Source organism: Xenopus tropicalis, chromosome 6, assembly GCF_000004195.4.
Source record: "Xenopus tropicalis strain Nigerian chromosome 6, UCB_Xtro_10.0, whole genome shotgun sequence".
NCBI lineage: Eukaryota > Metazoa > Chordata > Amphibia > Anura > Pipidae > Xenopus > Xenopus tropicalis.
In genome coordinates, this window is record NC_030682.2 from 76,978,468 (window position 1) to 76,998,516 (window position 20,049).

At 37.4% G+C, this 20,049-nt stretch overlaps 1 protein-coding gene across 2 annotated transcripts in view; it reads right to left on the bottom strand.

Annotated features, from left to right (window-relative positions):
• Window positions 1-20,049, bottom strand: part of ctnnal1 (catenin alpha-like 1) — a 209,648-nt gene that overhangs the window by 131,236 nt on the left and 58,363 nt on the right. For both annotated transcript variants that reach the window (XM_012964197.3, NM_001102965.1), the window contains 1 exon segment: window positions 3,849-4,038. In XM_012964197.3, coding sequence (XP_012819651.2) covers window positions 3,849-4,038 — 190 coding nt within the window.

The window sequence follows — 20,049 nt, forward strand, 5'->3', positions numbered from 1 at the left end:
ACAAAGCATTAAAAAGATCTCATTATCCAATGCCCACGATAGATGAAATACTGCCAAGCTTGGCAAAAGAAAAAGTCTTTTCAGTTTTGGATGCGAAAAATCGATTTTGGCAAGTTAAACTAGATAAAAGCAGCAGCTATCTCACCACATTCTGGACCCCTTTTGACCATTACTGGTGGCTACTCATGCCTTTTGGGATTGCCACTGCTCCAGAGGAATACCAGCGTAGACAACACGAAGCAGTAGAAGGCCTGCCAGGAGTGGAGGTTATTGCTGATGACATCTTGGTGTATGGGTGTGGAGACATCACAGAGGAAGCCACAGCAGATTATGACAAAAATCTGATTAGTCATCTCAGAGTTCACCCATTTTTCCAGAAATTGGGAATTTGAACACCTTACCTCATCCCCCTATCACAGTCAGTCCAATGGTAAAGCTGAGGCTGCTGTAAAGATAGCAAAAACCATCATAAAGAAAGCTAAGAGAGATGGCAAAGATCTCTGGAAAGCCATACTTGACTGGAGGAATACTCCAACAGAAGGTACTAACAGCAGTCCTGTACAAAGACTTATGTCACCAAGGACAAGAACTCTCATTCCTACAGCTCAAAAGCTGCTCTTTCCAAAGATGATAGAAGGAGTGGTTGATCAGCTAGGTGCCGAAAAGCAAAAGCATATTATGACAGAGGAGCCAAAGAGCTTCCAGAACTAGACATTGGTCAAACAGTGCGTATGCAACCTTCCCCTGCTGCATTAGATGGAAGGTGGCGCAAAGGTATTTGTTTGGAGAAGGTTGCTCCACATTCATATATAGTGGAGGCTGATGGTCACCTGTACAGAAGAAATAGGAAATTTGTCAGAAGCACCAATGAAACAAGTGATGCCAATCTCTAATTCTCTAATACTAGTGGATCATTTAAGCAGCCCTGGATAACAGTAAATCACACAGACACACATATAACAAGCTCAAAATATGTAATTAAAACTCTTCTTCTCTTTCTGTCACTCACACACACACAAAATACAAAATAGGAACAGAGTTGGAAAAGAGCCTGGAAACAAAATCCACCCTGAGGCCACCTAAGCAAGGGTAGGCTTTGAACAACCCAAGAGCGGAAAAGGGGATTGTTATTGTTTGAAATCCTGACACCCAGCATAATACTGATGAGAGATAAGTACGCCAAAGCCAATAAAGTCAGCAGACTCTGCAGTTATTTATAGAATATAGCAGTCTGAATTCTACATTTGCAAGAGAATAAATTATTACAGGATGAACAGTATACGCCAGTTACTGTACAGATTCAAGAACCAACAGCTACAAATAAATACTGATTTATTAGGTGTCACTGTCCATATAAAGAAATTTATATTTACTAATAGTTCATTACTCTCCCTTGGAATGTAATAATGAAATAATTATCAAAACTAGGAATAAAAATGTAAATTTTACTATGTAATTATGTGCATTAGCCTATACTCATTTAGCATTTTTAGTCCCAAAATAATGACTTTTTGGTAGTAAGACATTTTAGTACCTACATTGCAGCCTTTTTATCTGCTGGACGATGAATTACCAAATAACTGTCCCATAAACTTTTTGGTCTAAATGAATGGGCAACTTACAAACACAAATAGAAGGGTAATATGTACTTTAATTCATGATATGTAAGGTACTTCTTATAAGAAGCTCATGATAAAACTAGCTCTATGCCCCTAATTACAGCTGGTCTGCATCTGGTATACTGTAATTGCTGAATCACATGTCGGAAGTATGAAAATAATGGATGATAATAATAATAATCAGTAAGTGAATATTTAAGCCTCAAATTAATTATCTTATTATGCTAATACTGGCATCACTTTCATTTCCAGTGCAGAATTATATTAATAATGATGTTTTATTCCACAGAATGTTTTTAGGGAGCACATATATATTGTATTAAAAAATGGGTGGCCAAGAAAATGGCAAATAAACTTGACTACCTATAAACCTCTAATTAATCAAATTAGAAAGAACAAACTTCAGCCTCTTCTTCAAATGCAGAATAATAGTCTAGTTGTGGACTGGTTGCTAGGAGCAAATAACTCAGCAGACAAAGATACAGATCCTGAAGCTTGGTTTCATTTACATGACAGCTCCTTTTATCTGCAGGCGGATCAATTTATTTTTCAAGGCACCAAGATATAAATTATAAACTCTACAGGAAGGTCAACATAAAGCATTAAAAATATTTAAACTAGCAGTGTGAAAATAGAACAAAAACTAATTTAGCAAATCATGTACAAAAAAATATACAGGTATTTTAGATGTACAACAAAGCACCAGCATTTTCAGCAACCAGAGCTGCTCCCATGATTTCACCAGTCCAGCTAAGCATGCCGGCCCCATGTTTAAAGCGGTGATGCCTTTAGGGTGGGGAAAGCCAAGCTTGCAGTGGCTGCTCCGGATGCTCCGGTATAAAAATATACTTTTTAGTAGTATGTTCCCTGGATAATCCTAAATAGAAAATTGCCATTTTAAGAATTAAGGGCTGTCTCCTGGGATTCGCAGCGCACACAAACAAGCCAAGGCGCACACACATGCTAGGCCACATCAGCCAATTAATGGACAGAGTTCTGTCTTTTGCTTCCACACTACTTCCTGTTACAGTTAGAGCTGCATCACTTCCTGTCAGGTGATCTCTGAGGAAGCACACATGCCAACATCACAAAGAACGATTTGTAAATGCACGAAAATTCCACTGCCCCCTCAGCTTTCAGACCTGAGAATGCTGGAGCACTATGTACAGCAGAGCAGATACCCAGCATTGGCAGGATGCAATATGTTAGATGTAGGAGGCAGGTGCAGAAGAGAAACACACATAGATCAGCTCAGAGCAGGATAAAGTATTAAGCAACGGCCAATCAGTGCATATATCTTCCAATCTTGATTATCACATCACCATGGCAACCTTTTTAGTTGGTTGCAATTGGTTTGCTTACTGAAGGGAGGATCTGCCATGGACAGAGCTTGGAAATGCTCCTTCAAGAATTTAATTTATGCACATGCACCGACTGGTAATTCTATCTATGTGGCATTTGAACTGAAAAAGTGCTGGAAATAGAGATGAATAAATTGCAATGAAGGTTACCTTTTTAGTAGTCTTTCCTTGTCCTTTAACCCAATTATAAAGCCTAACCAATTCAACTTTTTGGGGTGGGGGGTGTCTCCATCTCCTTTGATCTGGAGTGGACCATTTGACATTGCTGATATCTAGAATTGGTCAAATATGACCAGTTTAATAAATGGGTTAAGCACCTACAATGATAACTGATGTGTGCAGGCCAGGGGCAAAGCCGGAGAACCGAGAAGTGATGCATATAGCTGGATCTTTATTAGGAAAAAAACATTTGAAATTTAGCCACCTAATGTGTATAGAGCTTAACGAACACTGGGATAATCTGCACCCAAGGAAAATCTGGGAAAATCTACACCCAATAGTACAATAAAATGTTTGCTTTCATTGTTTTACTTGCAGCTGGCATGGAGTAGTGGCCAAATGTTACTGCACAAGTTTAAATTTAGCTGTATTATTCAATATTTTTGTAGCCCAAACTGTTAACAAGTATCAACAAATATGCTCCTTTAACACGTTTCTTGCTCACACTAGAGAAGCCCAAAGGGGAACATAAAATTTTATTAAGCAAAGACCGTTGCTACCTCATTATACATTTATGGGACAGTATTACCAAACCAGTTAATGAAAATAAATGATTTAAAAATAAACAAAAATATGCGTGTCACCATTAGATTGGCAGAAGGAGCATTAACAGCAAATCCTGCCTGTGTAATTGTCAGCACCAACTTACCAGCTCGTCTAGCCTCACTGCAGGCAAAGCCCATTTCCTCTTTTAGCTCACGGTTTTCATTGGCAATCGTTTCTCCCACAGCCACAAACCGTCCCACAGCTTGGTTAACAGCATGGCCTACCCTTTGGATTGCCTGCAAAGTCTTCTCTGATTTCTTTGGTTTCTCTTTATGGTTAATAAGTGTTGTTATCTGGAAAAAAAATAATGATCATGCAACAGTTCCTTTTAGAAAGATTTTGTTTTCATAATTTGTGAGTAATTCATGAGAAGACAATTTGATAGCCTGGCTGTGTAAGCTGGTTGAGTAAGAAAATATATGTTGATTCATGTGATGAAATTTGAGCTGTGATTAATTGGGTGCTAAAATATGTTACAGCATCTGTGAAAAGGTCACTGTAGTCACAAAGACTATGGGGCTAATGTAAAAAAGGTGCAAAGTTTGTCACAGTTCTAGTAACTCATAGCAACTAAGCAACAGGAAGCATACTGGTAAGCTGTTTACTATAGGTTACTAGACCCCAGTGGTCTAGAGTTCAGAAGAGCTGAGCTATAAATTTGTACTGCTTTTTAAAGGAAAAATATACACAATAAAACACTTACAGGGTGTTTAATGCATGCAGCCCTATTCTCAGTGTTGCAAACTAATAGGAAATAAATACAGTGGCACTGTAATACATAAAAAGGAGAGGCTAAAAACAACAATCGCGGCGGTGCGATTTCTCAAGGCAACTTCCGTGATTTCACTGAAATCGCGCCGCCGCGTATGCCATCCCACCGCCGATTACATTTTCGTGGGATGGCATTTCGGGGAGATTAGTCGCTCAAGAACAGGGAGATTTGTCGCGGGCGACTAATCTCCCTGTGTGCCAGAGCCCTAATTTGGGTTATATAAACATGACCCTCTGGCTCCTGACATTTTAGTCTCCGCTTTGTATCATGTCTTCTGTACATCACGATTTATTCAAGGCTTTAAAGTAACTGTAATGTCATCTTGAAGGCTCTACTCTGTTGATCTCAGACTGCTCAAATAAGTTTGCTCTAAAGCCAGTCCCTCCAGAAACTTTTAAACTATAAAATCTCAAAGTAACCAATGGCTGCTACATAAGCCATAGCTACTATAGAAATAAGATTAAGACTCAGATCAAGTAATTAACAATTTCAAACACTGAGCTCTACCTATACTTGCCAAGTTGTACATTCATTATTTTTTTGTGTTTTATCCTAATTAAGCACCATGCAACATTAAGACTGCTGCTTGACTATTTATTGCCTTTTCAGAAAATAAACTGAATAAAAATAAAAATCACTGCCACGCATTTCACTTCTTCAGAGCACATCCATTCAGAACACACTGCAGGGTTTAGTCATGTCACAAAACCTGTAAATCATTTACTTGCTATGCCAAACAAGCATTCTATAGTATAATGTAGACTCTATTGCAATAACATGTTACTGCTACTTTCAGAGTAGATAATAGACATTATTATATATATAAAACTGATGTGGCGATTGGCCAATCGACCATCGCTACATCATAACCAGTCCGCCCCTTCCTGGCAGAGGTGGCAGCCCTATTATCATCAAGTAATTATAAAGCACCAACATATTCTGCAGCAAACAACAAATGGGTATATATATTGAACATACAGATTTACATAAAAAACACAACCAATATCTGATATAAGAGGTAAAGAAAGCCATGCCCATGTTTTGATACGTTTAATGTTCTTTTCATTTTTTTAAATCCCTGTGCAACTGCATTTTGATGGATGGTTTGTAAAAATTTCAAAATAAAGGCCTGTTCAAACAAGCTTACAATCTAAACAAATCCTAACAATACGAGATCAAATGATATGATATACAGGTGAAAAAATGTGGTAAAGTAAAGTACTGAAATAGCTCCTAAAAGCACCTTGTTGGAGAAATTGTGGCTTCCAGAACACATTCCCACCTCCCTTTTGTAAGGAAAAAAAGGCTACAAACAATTGTATTAAAAAGCTGCTCACTCCTCTCTCTAAATCTTAGAGAAGAATTCCAAGAATTCTAAAGTAACCAGGAAAGGCGTGTGTCTTCCCTACTCAGAGCGTTAAACTTTCATCTGCCTCTACTTGCTCTCAGAAACTGTAGCACTAAGGTTGGAAATACTGTCTGAAATCTGACTGTAAATGAACCTAAACAGTTAAAATAAATGCAATGAAACAATATTTGACAGATTTTGCAGTTTTGGAAAATATAATCTACATAAAAAAATATAAAAGGTGAGAGATACAGATCTGATAATATGTAATGCAAACAAGTCCTTACTAAAAGCAAACACAGTAGCATTACTGTAATTGGGGGGAGTCATAGCCCTGTATGATAACATTGCCAATCATCTACCTATGACAATAATAAAAGCCAACCCTGTAGCCCTACAGTTGCTTTAAACTTGTAAAACTCTACATTGTTTCTACTCTATATAGTATTGCTCAATAATTAGTAACTTTAAAACACAAAAACTGCACACACTGCACCCTATTCTTTATTTATTTTTATTTGAAGCAAGAGTGAAGCCATGAAACACTCCAGTGAATTGTTACAACAGGAAAACATGAGAGAATATGAAATCTGTATTACATACCCTAAAGCAGCAATGTCCAACTTTTCCTGTGAAGCTGGCCAATTAACGGACATATTACATGTTTTTGGGCAGGATCAGATCAAAATGATGACACACACACTGTTTGGGTTGACAGGGTGCTGTCAAATACACCCAGTTTAACAATCAGCACGAAACTAAAATTAAAAACATTCTACCTACTGTTGAATGCTACATGCTATATATATATATATATATATATATATATATATTATATATATATATTATATATATATTACATATATATATATATATATATATATGCAGTGAGGAACACCCTGCGATTTTGCAAGTTCTCTCACTTAGAAATCATGGAGGGGTCTGAAATTCACATTGTAGGTGCATTCCCACTGTGAGAGACAGCATTTAAAAAAAAAATAAATCAGGAAATCACATTGTATGATTTTTAAAGAATGTATTTGTATTGCACTGCTGCATAAAAGTATTTGAACACCTGGCAATCAGTAAGAATTCTGGCTCTCAAAGACCTGTTACTCTGCCTTTAAAAAGTCCACTTCTACTCCACTCATTAATCAAAATAGTAGCACCTGTCTGAGCTCTTTAAAGAAATCTGTCCACCCCACAGTCAGTCAGACTCCAACTGCTACCATGGACAAGACCAAAGAGCTGTCAAATGACACCACAGACAAAATTGTGGACCTCCACAAGGCTGGAAAGGGCTATGGGGCAATTGCCAAGCAGCTTGGTCAAAATAGATCAACTGTTGGAGCAATTGTTAAAAAATGGAAGAAGCTAAAGACGACTTTCAGTCTCCGTAGGACTGGGGCTCCAACCTCACCTCGTGGGGTATCACTGATCATAAGAAAGGTGAGGAATCAGCCCAGAACTACAAGGGAGGAGCTGGTCAATGGCATAAAGAGAGCTGGGACCACAGTTTCAAAAGTCAGTGTCGGTAGAACACTACGCCATCATAGTTTCAAATCATGCATTGCACGGAAGGTTCCCTTGCTCAAGTCATTACATGTCCAGGCCCCTCTTAAGTTTGCCAATGACCATCTGGATAATCCAGAGGAGGCATGGGAGAAATTCACTTGCCGTGTTTGGAGGAAAAATAAGGATGAGTTGCATCCCAAGAACACCATCCCTACTGTGAAGCATGGGGGTGGTAACATCATGCTTTGGGGGTGCTTTTCTGCAAAGGGGACAGGACAACTGCACTGTATTAAAAGGATGAATGGGGCCATGTATTGTGAGTTTTTGAGCAACAACCTCCTTCCCTCAGTCAGAGCATTGAAAATGGGTTGTGGCTGGGTCTTCCAACATGACAATGACCCGTAGCACACAGCCAGGATAACCAAGGAGTGGCTCCGTAAGAGGCATATCAAGGTTCTGGAGTGGCCTTGCCAGTCCCCAGACCTAAATCCAATAGAAAATCTTAGAAGGGTGCTGAAACTCTGTGTTGCTCAGCGACAGCCCCAAAACCTGACAGATCTAGAGGAGATCTGTGTGGAGGAATGGGCCAAAATCCCTGTTGCAGTGTGTGCAAACCTGGTCAAAAACTACAGGAAACGTTTAACACTGATTTTCTCAGGTGTTCAAATACTTATGTGCAGCAGTGCAATACAAATACATTCTTTAAAAATCATACAATGTGATTTCCTGAATTTTTTTTTAAATGCTGTCTCTCACAGTGGGAATGCACCTACAATGTGAATTTCAGACCCCTCCATGATTTCTAAGTGGGAGAACTTGCAAAATCACCGGGTGTTCAGATACTTATGTTCCTCACTGTATATATAAAAAATTAGAAATTATATATATATATACAGTGGTGTGAAAAACTATTTGCCCCCTTCCTGATTTCTTATTCTTTTGCATGTTTGTCACACTTAAATGTTTCTGCTCATCAAAAACCGTTAACTGTTAGTCAAAGATAACATAATTGAACACAAAATGCAGTTTTTAAATGAAGGTTTACGTTATTAAGGGAGAAAAAAAACTCCAAATCTACATGGCCCCGTGTGAAAAAGTGATTGCCCCCCTTGTTAAAAATAACTTAACTGTGGTTTATCAATTTCAATTTTCAATTTCAATATCAATTTCTGTAGTCACCCCCAGGCCTGATTACTGCCACACCTGTTTCAATCAAGAAATCACTTAAATAGGAGCTACCTGACATAGAGAAGTAGACCAAAAGCACCTCAAAAGCTAGACATCATGCCAAGATCCAAAGAAATTCAGGAACAAATGAGAACAAAAGTAATTGAGATCTATCAGTCTGGTAAAGGTTATAAAGCCATTTCTAAAGCTTTGGGACTCCAGCGAACCACAGTGAGAGCCATTATCCACAAATGGCAAAAACATGGAACAGTGGTGAACCTTCCCAGGAGTGGCCGGCCGACCAAAATTACCCCAAGAGCGCAGAGACAACTCATTCGAGAGGCCACAAAAGACCCCAGGACAACATCTAAAGAACTGCAGGCCTAACTTGCCTCAATTAAGGTCAGTGTTCACGACTCCACCATAAGAAAGAGAATGGGCAAAAACGGCCTGCATGGCAGATTTCCAAGGCGCAAACCACTTTTAAGCAAAAAGAACATTATGGCTCGTCTCAATTTTGCTAAAAAACATCTCAATGATTGCCAAGACTTTTGGGAAAATATCTTGTGGACCGACGAGACAAAAGTTGAACTTTTTGGAAGGTGCGTGTCCTGTTACATCTGGTGTAAAAGTAACACAGCATTTCAGAAAAAGAACATCATACCAACAGTAAAATATGGTGGTGGTAGTGTGATGGTCTGGGGTTGTTTTGCTGCTTCAGGACCTGGAAGGCTTGCTGTGATAGATGGAACCATGAATTCTACTGTCTACCAAAAAATCCTGAAGGAGAATGTCCGGCCATCTGTTCGTCAACTCAAGCTGAAGCGATCTTGGGTGCTGCAGCAGGACAATGACCCAAAACACACCAGCAAATCCACCTCTGAATGGCTGAAGAAAAACAAAATGAAGACTTTGGAGTGGCCTAGTCAAAGTCTTGACCTGAATCCTATTGAGATGTTGTGGCATGACCTTAAAAAGGCGGTTCATGCTAGAAAACCCTCAAATAAAGCTGAATTACAACAATTCTGCAAAGATGAGTGGGCCAAAATTCCTCCAGAGCGCTGTAAAAGACTCGTTGCAAGTTATCGCAAACGCTTGATTGCAGTTATTGCTGCTAAGGGTGGCCCAACCAGTTATTAGGTTCAGGGGGCAATTACTTTTTCACACAGGGCCATGTAGGTTTGGATTTTTTTTCTCCCTAAATAATAAAAACCCTCATTTAAAAACTGCATTTTGTGTTTACTTGTGTTATCTTTGACTAATAGTTAAATGTGTTTGATGATCAGAAACATTTTGTGTGACAAACATGCAAAAGAATAAGAAATCAGGAAGGGGGCAAATAGTTTTTCACACCACTGTATATATATATATATATATATATATATATATATATATATATATATATATATATATATATATATATATAATATATATATATATCTTTTCTCTGCCTCCTGACGAAAGTCCCTGTGGGGGACTGAAACGTTGAGGTCTGTAATGTTCCTTTTTCATATTTTGTAATAAAATTTATCTTTTTTCAAATATTTAGAGTGCTGACACTTTTTTGTCTTATTGTACTATATTTGCTCTTGCACCCAGATATATATAGATATATATATATATATATATATATATATATATATATACACGTCAGACGAAGGTTCCAGTAGGGAACTGAAACGTAGGATAATAAATCTCACCCTTTTTTGCATCTAAATATGACTTGTTGTCTTTGAAAACGATCGTGAAAATCCTGTGTGTGCCGACAATCTCTATATCTATATATATATATATATATATATATATATATATAAGTATGAATTTGATTTTTTAATATACCTTTAATATATATTGTGACAAAAATACAAGGCTAGGATCCAATTATGCTGGAGCCAATTAGGCAATACCTGAAGATTTTAAGGTGAGCCTGAGGGTGCAGCAAGTGTTCAGTATCTGAGAGAGACCGTGAGGGGCAGGCTGGACTTCTTACAAACCCCCCTGATTCTGGGACTCCAGAGAGGACTGCCGGGCATTGGCAGTAAGGATTTTTGTTATACCCGTTGTGAAAACTACAGTCTGGTGAGACTTTTTTTGGTTGAACTGTTTTACTTTCAAATACCATGTGGTGATATATTGTTTGCTGTGGAAAATAAAGCACAGGCAGGAGCCTGATCATTTTGGTTGCTAACCCGAGTTGCCTGTCTCATCTGTGAAGCCCAGCTTTCCATCTGCTACCGGCTGCTACCAGCTAAATCCCCACAATATATACCTAAAACAAAGAAAACACGAGATTCTGGCTGTATCTAGCTGTATTTATTTAAAAGGGAACATGATATGAAGCTCTCTAAATGCAACATAATTTATGGCTCAGTAACTTTGTGCTAGTAAAATGACCAGAAGCACGCATCTGCTCCTAGAATTGGTTAAGTGCCCATTACACATCTCATGAGCATGCATCATTTCCTATTAAACTGAACACAACAGCATGCACCGTATCATTATCTTCATTATGCCACAAGCGGTTTAAAAAGTACTAGACTGCTATATCTTGTTGCAAGTAAATTGTATTCATATTAGGAATGCAGCGAACCCAGTTTTTCAGGTTCGGCTGAACCACTGAATCCATGTTAAGGGATTGGGCCTAATACCGAACCCAAATCCGAATTAGCATATGCTAATTAGGATTTGGAAGGGTTAAATGTCGGTGCGTGCAGCTAAAAAAAAATTACACTTCTGTGTTTATGCAGCAACATTAACCCTTCCAAATCCTAAATAGCGTATGCTAATTCGGACCATGGATTTGGCCGAATCCGAACCCTGTTGAAAAAGGCCGGATAATGAAACCAAATCCTGGATTCGGTGCATCCCTAATTCTTATGCTGTATCAAATTGCATATTTAAAATGAAAACAGTAATAACCATGGGAATGAACAGTCATGAATTTAAACCATTTCTTGTATTGCTATGGAATTGAGAATATGTGTTTTACGTAACTTATTAGGGTCTGGAGGGATTTTAGGGTGAAACTACTTTTAATCCAGTTTTGTTCATACTGATGTTATATTCTACTTCTGCACTTTGATAAATGTATGCACTTTATAGAAGTAAATTTATCAAGGTTTAATCTTACCTTCCAATATTTGAAAAATCCCCAATTTTGTGACCACTCCCTCTAAATACTCACATTTTACAATATTTGGCAGGTTATGTAAAGTTTAAACAGACTTCTGGGGGTTGTTGCGTTATTACAGTTTTGCTAAATTTGCCCTTTAAAGGAGACATTGCATAAATGGAAAAAACCCTAATTTTGTAGGCAAATATGAACAATATATGGTGCTGTTGCTAAACATTAATCAAACCTGTAAAAATGGCCCCTTTATTGAAGCTCTCAATAGATCCTATCAGTTTTCGGTCCGTGTTTCAAATAAAGGGTGGGCGTGTCCTAACAGTCCCTTCCAGGGAGGGGGATAGCCAATCACAGCCTTGCACTCACAAAAGCAAAGGCAGGCTTCAGTTCCCTATCAGGTCAGCCTAGCTGCTGATTGGTTCCTATCCTACAGCGTCATGTACCGAGAGCTGCCGGCTCCCCTGCACATCCAGAGAATTCAGCCAGCATGAAGTGGAACAGATGGGCTGGTATAGTGTAGTTTTGGTGGAATTTCTAAATAAATCATTCTTAAAACAAAACTTTTTCAAGCACAATCCTTCTATATTTAGAGGAGTATAACTCACTGGTACATTCTTAATTTTTATATATGTCATGTCTCCTTTATGATGCAAGTCTCAAGTTTCCCCAAGAGACCTGTTTATCTTATTAGTTACAAATGTATCTAAGTGCAGGCGTTGAGTATTCTGGACTCTCTGCTAAAAGCCTACTTATCCAATTAAGTTTGAAAAACTTTGTATCTTTTTTGGTATTCAATGCAGCAGATCAAAGGGAAAGTAACATTTAGGGCTTTGGCACACGGGGAGATTAGTCGCCCACAACAAATCTCCCTGTTTGCGGGCGACTAATCTCCCTGGCGCGATTTCAGCAAATCGCCGAAAAAGCCTCGCAAGGCAACTTCGGCGATTTGCCGAAATCGTGCCGCCACGTGTGCCATCCCACCGGCGACTTACATTTTCGCCGGTGGGATGGCAGGTGATGGCAACTCGGGGAGATTAGTTGCCCGCGAACTGGGAGTTTTGTCGCGGGCGACTAATCTCCCTGTGTGCCAGAGCCCTTAGGTATGCTTCCTTTTTTATCCTGCACAAGACTAGAAAAACCCACTTTGATAGTTAAATGGGTTTACAAATCTCCTTAGTGTTTTAATCAAGTTTTATCAATTCTAGGAGTATCAGTATGATGTAAGTGGCTTTTTATGAATACATTTTATTGCCCTATAATATGGGGAGGTAATATCTAGCCTACTGCCCTGCAATAAGGGTTACTATTTAGCGGTTCCATGATAAGGAGGGTTAATAACTAGCTTATTACTTTGAAATAAGTGTTATGTGTAGTCAGGTAGTCATAGCATATATGTAAAATATAATAAGGAACCCTGATGTATTGTGACAAATGTATAAGAGTGGTGTGTGAAATCTGGTGGCCCCTTGGACATGTGTAAAATATGAGAAACCCTGGAATATGTATTTTGTTAAGCATGCAGGTATATAAAGGATGTGACCTAATACAGCCATACCTTCTCTGATGCAGCACCCAATGCAGTAAAATGCATCAGGCAAGTGGCTGGTATGAGGTACGCAGATAGAGGAAAAGACTGCTCTGTGATATGTTCATGTTATAATGTTTTTATGCTAAATCTAAATTTTAATTTATTTGCTTCCATAATTTTGCACTAATAAATGTACAAAGTGAGTTACTGTACATATTGTTTAATTGTTTGTTTTTGCTATTGGACCCATTGCATAGTACAAATACATATTATTGATTTATTGTTTATACCTTGAAGATTATCAATAATTACATTTTCACCTAATCACAAGAACCATTTGGACTCAGCCATTATTTTCTCACAACTTTTTCAGGGTGTTTTAGACTAGATATGGCACAGAGAAGTACATTTTAAAGCAATTTTAACTTTACACCAATATCTTATAGTCAGACCAAATGTAAGAAAATTATTATATTTCACATATATGTCTTATAAAAATAAACTCAATATTCATATCATGTTACAAAACTGAACAGTTGGCCCTATTTAGGCAGTGCAGTTGCAAACCCCAAAACATATAAGGCTTACGAAAAAGTGGATGTGGTTGTTTTAGGAAAATCAGGGATATACATGTGATTGGACAGTGTGGAATGAGGTCTTAATTGCCTGTTTATGTATTTAAAGGGCAAAGAAGAAATATATGCTGTCCAATGAACCAGAGACACAACTGGTATTTGAGGTAGTTATGGTAATGCTGATTTGTGACTATTGGGGAAAAAACAGTTTATTAAAATACCTGGAAAAAAGCTGAACATATACACAATAACACAATATTCATCCCATGCAGAAATTAACTAAAGCTCAGATTTGCTTTTGTTCATTTAAAATGAAGCAAATGCATAGATTTGCTATTTGCATCTGATCATAATCTGGTTTAATGATGGCAAATATTTTTAGATATTCTTGCTGATCCCAGTTATGCCACTGCCTCCATTGTGTCCCATCTATTATATATATATATATATATATATATATATATATATATATATACACACAGGCACAATGTAACACCTGCCTAGTGATGGCACCCCTATGCACTGACGTTATGCATGGCAAGGTTGGTTTAATTGGCATTAGTCAACATGAGTTAAAATACTGGGGACTGATTATGTGAGCTTTATGTATTCACAAGCTGACAGAAGCAAAAACAAGTTTTAACTGGCCAAAGAGTCAAAACTTTTGCAAACCTTTGATAAAAGTGGCACTTTATTAATGAGCAAAGCTTATCAAGAAGAGTTATTAAGTCATGCAACAACTATAATCCCAAATCACAATTTTGAGAAACCTATGTTTGTATAATATGTTGGTTCATTGTATATAACAATAAAGCTGTCTATAGCAATAAATTATAAACACTTTTCATTTTATTATTAAGCTTTAAAATAAACAGTACTGTTTAATGAAGTAAAGGCATTTTACTGCCAACAGATTAGTCATATTAGTGCCATCTAAAACGCTATATTTATTCTGCAGAAAGCTTTACCATACCTGAGTAAACAGCCCTTGAAGCTCCCTTTGTTTGTTTAAGATAGAAGCTGCCAGTAATTTCCGAGCTGCAGCTCTAGCTGCTGGTAGCTAAGATTACACATTCTTATGGGAGGGGGAGTAAATTCTTATGAATTCTTATGGAAGCAAAAAAAGGGAGGGGGAGAGAGCAGAGAGCAGCCCAGACTTGTGCCCCTGTCCTGAAGAAAAGTAAGTCTGATACTGAAGAATATGTTTACACAAAAGAAGACAAAGTCTGTGTTTCTATGAGTGCTTATGGCTGTATTTACATAGACCTTCCTGTTAAAGCTTACTTTGATTATTGAAATGTGCACACATGTAACTAATGAAGAGAAAAATTCATTTGTGACATTTCTTATGTCAATGAATTCTTGATTAGGGCTGTCTGAGATAATTTATCTATAATTTAGCCTCTAGGGAGCTCAATGTCTTGTAATCAGTTTAAAATTGTGGCAAGAAGTCAAGTATAAATAAATACAAAACAAACTGCATTCACATATTCACAAGTGCAGAAATGTGTAAATGAAAATTTTACTTCCTCGAGACCTGCCAGCTGAAAAATTACATTTATTTAATAAGCTTTCTTAACAGTTAGATAGTAAATACTAAAAGAGCAGCACTAAATTGGCAAAATGTTCCCATTAGTATTATAAACAAAACAAAATCATTTAATAAGCAAATGGTAAATGCCGAACAGAGATTTATGTTAGATCTGGGTCACCCCTTACATCAAGACTTGGACAAACAAAAAACAGACTTCGTACAAAATAAACATTATGGGCCAGATTTACTAAAACTCCATTATTTCTCTTTTTTTTTTTTTTCAATTACGACTAAACTCGTTTTCCTGAATGTCGCACAGAAAAGTTAAAAAACCCAAGTTTTTCTAATTGTTTGTGCGAAAATCCAGACTATTTATCGCATATAATAAATGAACTAGGGCCATCTGCAGCACATTACCAAACACTCATTCAGTTCAAGTACTGGTAATTCATTTAAGTACTGTTATAATCTGTACAAGCACAAGTTATTACCTGGACATTTTGTCTTAGTGATATGGTTTAGAGCTTCCACACTATTCCTCATTAGATAACCTTAAAGTGAGCATCCACCCGGTTTATTACTCAGGTGTAATGTAATTAAAAGGGCAACGTTTGCCCTACTATTAAATAACAGTTCATTCTAAACTCTGACATTCTGAAGTCTATGTTTTCCTGTCTTTGAATCAATTATCATCATATACTACTACTAGTAGTAATACTAATACTACTTTGCAGTTATGAATTTAAGCGTTTTTTTTTTTTTGTTGCACAAGTTCCACTGACAGTGGTTTGAATGGCAATCAATATAAAGGTGATAATACACTGGTATGTCCTGTACAGAATATGACCTACTGTTCAAGAAGCAAAAAAGAAGAAAAAAACATTTCCTTGGTTTTAAGGAAAAGCTAAGGCAAACAACCTTTTGCAATCATAGATAGAATACCAGCAATAGAGGTGACCCAGTATAGTTAACTGTGAATATTTAATGTACCTTTGAAATAGTGTTTGACTTTGGCAGGCATAGGAGTCAAATTGTAGAATGCAATTTAAAAAAAAAAAAAAAATTACCACCTTAAAATGGAAAGTACATAATTGGAAACATACCCTTTATGGTGTGTGCTATCTCACAAACACCTAATTATATAACTCATGATATTACTCAGCGTGCACTGCATACCAAAGAACGATGCCTGCACAAGCTACTTTTAGTTTTACTGTCCTCACCAAGATCAGTATATGTGACTGATATGGTAGCGTCAGCCATTTTTAGCATTGATCTGTAGATCACACTTACAGGATTGTGTATAAATACTTTATTTTTCACTTGTATCTTTTGATAGGTAGACAAGTAGAGAAGATAAATAGCTTTAACTAGTTAAACATCACTGGTGGCAGAAGTGAGTTCATTAATTTGGAATTGAGCAGCACAGCTATCTGTCTTATATATATATATAGATTATTTAAATGTGACTTTAATATATTAAGGTTCACTCTCTCCTGATCAGATAAGTGTTATATATGAGTGTGATACTTAAGTGGTAAAGAGTTGCTTGATGCAGGAACTGGCCCTATGCCATAAAAGTACAACAATTGAGTTATCTTCTACAAACAATATAAAAATATGACTGTCCACATGTTCAATATCCTCAGCCATCCACCAACTAACAAATTAAAGGGCCAACTATAATTTACATTTGGAACTTTTGCATGCCTACATACTAAGACTTTTTTAGGAAAACATTCCCTTTTGCATTTGAGAAATTCTGGGGCCTATTAAAACCCCCCAGGCTAATGTACAGAAGAAACAGTGGTCTCATTCTGTGTCCAGCATAACTAACATAGGATTTCTGCTTTTGTCTTTTATACAACTACTTGTCAATTTCAGGTTAATGTACAATCACTGTCAACAGAGAAACCCAGCAACAGTTGCTGCTTGGAAAATATTTATTACATTAGCCTGAGCAGCAGGCAGATGGCTCCTGCTGGTACCGAGACGAAAGAAACACAAGTGAAAAAGCTAAGTGTGGGAATCAATCAGAGCGCACCTTGCAGCTACAGCAGCCCACAAATTATTGCTCTACAGAAAAGCAGATTGATATTCACAAACAAGCACAACAAGTAAAACATATCAGAACAGCAGCATTGCAAACTACCACTGTAAATGTATTTTTCAACATAGAGAGCAGACTATTAATTACTATTTTTTTGAAATATGAGGAAAAGCAACGGGTCAATGTGATGCCTGCAAAGATAAAAATGGCCACTTTGTAATAGTAATTAGTCATTTTCATTACTACCTGTTGTTTGTGTATCAGAAAGGAACATATTTACCAACAGTCACCAGGTTTTATTTAATCTGTATCAAAAACTTAGCTTAGCTTGGATTCTCATAAAGTGGAAGAAATCTGTGCTTCTGGTCATAGATAGATAGTAGTGCAAGTGTCTACAGTACAGTACAGTATATATTGTACAGAGGGCTCATTTATGAACAAGTGCAGTAAGCAAAGTGATAATCTTGAGTGAATTCACCATGTTTTTTCCCCACATGGCAGTGATTTTTCACAGAACTTCAGCATCATTGCATCTTTAGCTCTATAAGAGGCATAATTATGTTTTCATGCCACCCTCCTTTTTTTTTTTTTAATACAAGACAGCACTTTATTTGCTTTAGTGGCCACAGAATGACACTTCCTGGAATTAGGCAACTTTCAAATTGCTCTGTTAGGGCTCTGGCACACAGGGAGATTAGTCTTTTTTCAACCCTTTGTAACTATGAACTCAGGATAGATGTATAGATGCTAACCAAAGAAGCAGTTAAGTATTTTATTTTAAGCTAATGCAATAATCCTAATGACCTCAAACAAACTTTAAATCAATTCTAATGACTAATACAATTTATATAAACAAAGCTACTCTGTAGCCACAGGGGCAGCCATTCAAGCTGCAAAAAAGGAGAAAAGGCACAGGTTACATAAGCAGATAACAGATAAGCTCTGTATAATGCAATGGGAATCTATGCTACTTATCTGTTATCTGCTATGTAACCTGTGCCTTTTCTACTTTTTAGGGTGAAGACACACAGAGCTACTTAGTAGAACCCACTGGGCTCTGGCACAAGAGGGAGATTAGTCGCCCGCGACAAATCTCCCTTGTTGCGGGCGAATAATCTACCCGATATGACATCTCAGTGGCGAAAATGTAAATCGCCGGTAGGATGGCATACGCAGCGGTGCGCCGCCGCGTATGCCATCCCACCACCGATTTACATTTTCGCCGGTGGGATGTCATATCGGGGAGATTAGTCGCCTAACTAACTGGTACGGTATTTTTTATTAGGATTAAAAAATATTAAATAAAAAACACCACTCTGTGCTTGTTATTAAAGAAAATACCAGATACCACAGATTACTGGGAAAAGAAATTAAATTATCTCAAAGTATAAAATTAATTAGTAACAGCGCTCATAAGTTAAAAAAAACAATCAAAGAGGTTTAAAATTAACATTTTATTATACCTTTAAAGAATGCAAATTATGCGTATTATACACTTGCCAGGTTCCCTTGTCTTTTAGATGTAGAAATACAGCAGAGTCTTGCCCTGTAGAGTTAGCCCTCCTATGCTAAGCCATTCATCTGTGTACTCCTCGCTACACTGGACTGTGTATACCCATACCTCCCAACATTTAAAAACTGGAAAGAGGGAGAAAAAGAAATGAAAAAAATGTTTGACCATGCCCATTTTTGAGACCACACCCCCTAAATACCACTGTCATTTTACTAGATTTGGCAGGTTATATAAAGTTTGAACACATTTCTGGAGGTTTTGGGATCTTGTTTTATGTGTTAATACAGTTTTGCTAATAAATTCTCAGTTCTCCCAAGAGACCAATTATCTTATAAGTTACAATTTTATCTAAGTGCAGGTGTGGCTTTTTAACTTTCTGGGCTCTCTGCCAAAAGCCCACTTATTTAATTAAGTCTGAGAAACAATGTTTCTTAGTGCAGGTGAAGCTTGTTAAGATTTCTGGGCTTTCTGCCAAAAGCTACTTTTTAATTAAGTTTGAAAAACATCTGTATGTTTTTTGGTTAAGTGCAGGAGATCAAAGTGAAATGAGGGACTTTTCAGTAAGATCCCGGTACTGTGGGTTGAGCTTTTAAAAAAAGGGACTGTTCCGTGAAAATCGGGACAGTTGGGAGGTATGTTTACCACAGGGGTCCTCAAACAGGGCATCCCTCGGCTCCCCGCTGCGTGTTCGCGTCAGATTATAGTGGGAGCCAGGTAAATTACCTTGGGGGCCCTGCGGCTATAGTTTGAGGATGCCCGATTTACCACATTACTTTGTTTCTTCTTTGGTGTTGGATCCTTCGGTTTTTGTCTCAGTGTGTTGCTAGGTTTGAAAAACACAGGGATGTGGTATTTGTTGAAAATTCTCCCGAGTATCCCTGACACTCCTGCTACATATGGGATGACTATATTGCACCTACTCTGTGTCTCAGTATGATTAATTCTTTTGGTGTTAATATTGGACTTAGTTGCTGTTGTTTTGACAGAACACTTCATACATCCATTCATACAACTCTCACAAGTAATACCTGTCTCTACGAATTGCATGACAGCTGTGTAATCATATTAAAGCAACCTCAAAAGCATTCAAAACCTCTCTGAAGAGATACAGTGCACTGGATTAGTGTAAAAGTTTATATACCTCCTCTGAGACACATTTTACTTTCTTTAATAAC